The sequence below is a fragment of the Trichinella spiralis genome, assembly GCF_000181795.1.
Source record: "Trichinella spiralis strain ISS 195 chromosome Unknown Scfld2, whole genome shotgun sequence".
NCBI classification, from domain to species: domain Eukaryota; kingdom Metazoa; phylum Nematoda; class Enoplea; order Trichinellida; family Trichinellidae; genus Trichinella; species Trichinella spiralis.
Genome location: NW_003526941.1, coordinates 1,749,035 through 1,751,430, shown reverse-complemented (window position 1 = coordinate 1,751,430; position 2,396 = coordinate 1,749,035). Strand labels below are relative to the sequence as shown.

The 2,396-nt window shown below is 38.7% G+C and overlaps 1 protein-coding gene across 1 annotated transcript; it reads left to right on the top strand.

The window, feature by feature from the left end:
• Nucleotides 1-433: 433 nt before the first annotated feature.
• On the top strand, nt 434-1,638 carry Tsp_02886 (conserved hypothetical protein; the record flags this gene model as incomplete). The annotated part of the gene is made up of 5 exons (XM_003379170.1): nt 434-557; nt 909-994; nt 1,187-1,272; nt 1,465-1,537; nt 1,575-1,638. Coding segments are annotated over exons 1-5 (433 nt in total), but the record flags the coding sequence as incomplete, so codon positions are not given.
• Nucleotides 1,639-2,396: the final 758 nt, after the last annotated feature.

The window sequence follows — 2,396 nt, the reverse complement described above, 5'->3', positions numbered from 1 at the left end:
AAATTGGATTAAAAACAAGAAAGATGAGTAAGTATTCGTCATGTACTCTGAAGGGTTAATTTGGGTATGGATATTTAATTTTAACTGAGTTTATAACTTTATTTTAGAAATCCTCGAATAGCAGCATCTTTATTTACCCCATCGCTGAATTATTTTCCTACGCACATGATTTTACAAGTAAGTTAATGCACTTACAGATAGTACGTGTAAATATAAATTTCAATCAGATGCACTGTCATTCGTCTTCAATTAACATTTATACTATGGCTATTTCACACCCATAATAAGACAATATTATCTGATATCAGTGACAATTATAAATAGAGAAAATTCATTTACCTCAAATGTATGAATTTCTAGCAAAGCGAAGAAACTGTGGATCGTGTTTCCTTGTACCTGACACTTCTTGCATTTAGTGCTCCAACTGGTGAAAATGCTCCTCTGCGAACATATAGTTTGGGAGAAAATCAACCTGAAAAAATTGCTTCCAAATGAACAGAACCATCCAGAACAGACAGAACAACTACATTTTATGCATGACGATTATGTTTTCCTTCGTAAGTAGGTAAGTGACAGCAGGTAACGAAATTTAATTCTGCTCATTTCACAGGCATGTTATCGACAATATAAAACCACTACAAGATAGAAAAACAAGATAGCGGGAATGGTCAGTAAAGAAGAACAAGTCTTCGACTGCCATAAAAATTAAGTAATATTAAGTACTATTTAAATCTACTCATCGTTAAAGCACAACTGTTTATAGACTACAACATCCACTCGTGAAAGAGGAGCATGAGGCTGCAACGGAAAAACAAGAGATTTTTCATGAATGGTGATAATGTTTCCTTTCATAAATAGGTACGTAGTCAGTTAGAAAACAGCTAAATTTGATTCTGCTCATTTTATAGACATGTTTATCGACAGCAACGCCATTGCACTGCAAGGAGAAACAATGGGAATGCACAAAGTGCGAATTGTCTCCCTGTCACCAAAAGTAAGTAATATTTAACCTAATTATTTAAGGTATTCAAATTTATATTACTGTTTTTCAGGCGGTATCTAAACAAGATGGCATCGTGAAGGTCCCTGAAGAAACTGACTGCAATGAACATCTGTAAACAAGAAGACATCGTCCGTGTCAAGGGGCGGTAAGTTTTAAGTATTACTAATGTGAACGACGCTTCAGATCACAATCACATCGAGAAGACTAGAAATAGAGGAGGAAGAAAGAAGAGACATCTGCTCGCCAGCTAAGGAAAAGATTTTGATATGGTGAGGAATTGGTAGAAGAAAAGAAGGAAAAGGAAGATATGGACAGGAAGGTAAGTATGAATCTGACAGTACCAATCCACTGCAAGAAGAAACAAAATGGGAATGCACAAAGTGTGAATTACCACCCTGTCACCAAAAGTAAGTAATATTTACGCTAATTATTTAAGCTATTTAATTATTTCTGTTTTTCAGGCATAACATCTTGGAGGTCCCTGAAGAAACTGACTGCAATGGAATAACATCTGTAAACATCGTTCCTGTCGCGGTAAGTTCTAAGTACTTTTGTGAACGTCACGTTTCAGATCAGTCTCAAGATCGAGAAGAGTAGGAAGGAAGAACTTCAAGAAAGAGACATCTGCTCACCAGGTAAGGAAAAATTTGACAGGGTAAGGAAGATTTGGAAGAGAAGGTAAGTAACTGGAATTCTGGAAGTGCCCACATCATAGGCCAAGCCTTTGGAAGAGGAGAGGAGTATTGGTTGTGAGGAGAGGAGTACAGGTTGGGAGAAGACAGAAGAGGCAGGATAGCTATGCGGAAAGTAGCATCAGAGGGATACACTTTACTTAAACAATGCCTCAAGCTATATTTCAAGATTTGGATTTGCCCCCAGGCTAAGCCCTAGGCTATGCTTCAGGCAAAATATTTGCCTTCAGGCTACGCTTCGGGCTACGCCTCCGGCAAATTATTCGTAATTTGTGAAAATTTTCGAGATTTTCAAAAAGATTGCCGCGGGCTACGCCCCAGGCTACGCTTCAGGCAAAATTTAAAAAATATTTACCCTCAGGCTATGCCCTAGGCTATTTTTGAAAAAACATTTCCCTTCAGGCTATGCTTCAGGCAAAATATTTGCCCTCGGGCTATGCTTCGGGGTTTGCCCCCCGGGAAAATTCCCGTAAATTTCCAAAAATTTTTCAAAATTTTCAAAAAAAAAAACCCCCGGGGTTACCCCCCCGGGTTCCCTTTTGGGGAAAATTAAAAAAACATTTGGCCTTTTGGGTTATGCCCCCGGGAATTTTTAAAAAAAATACTTCCCCCCCGGGGTTGGTTCCGGGGAAAATTTTTGGAAATTTTTCTCCCCCCCGGTTTTTTTTGGGGGGTTTCCCCCCCCCGAAAAATTTCCCCCC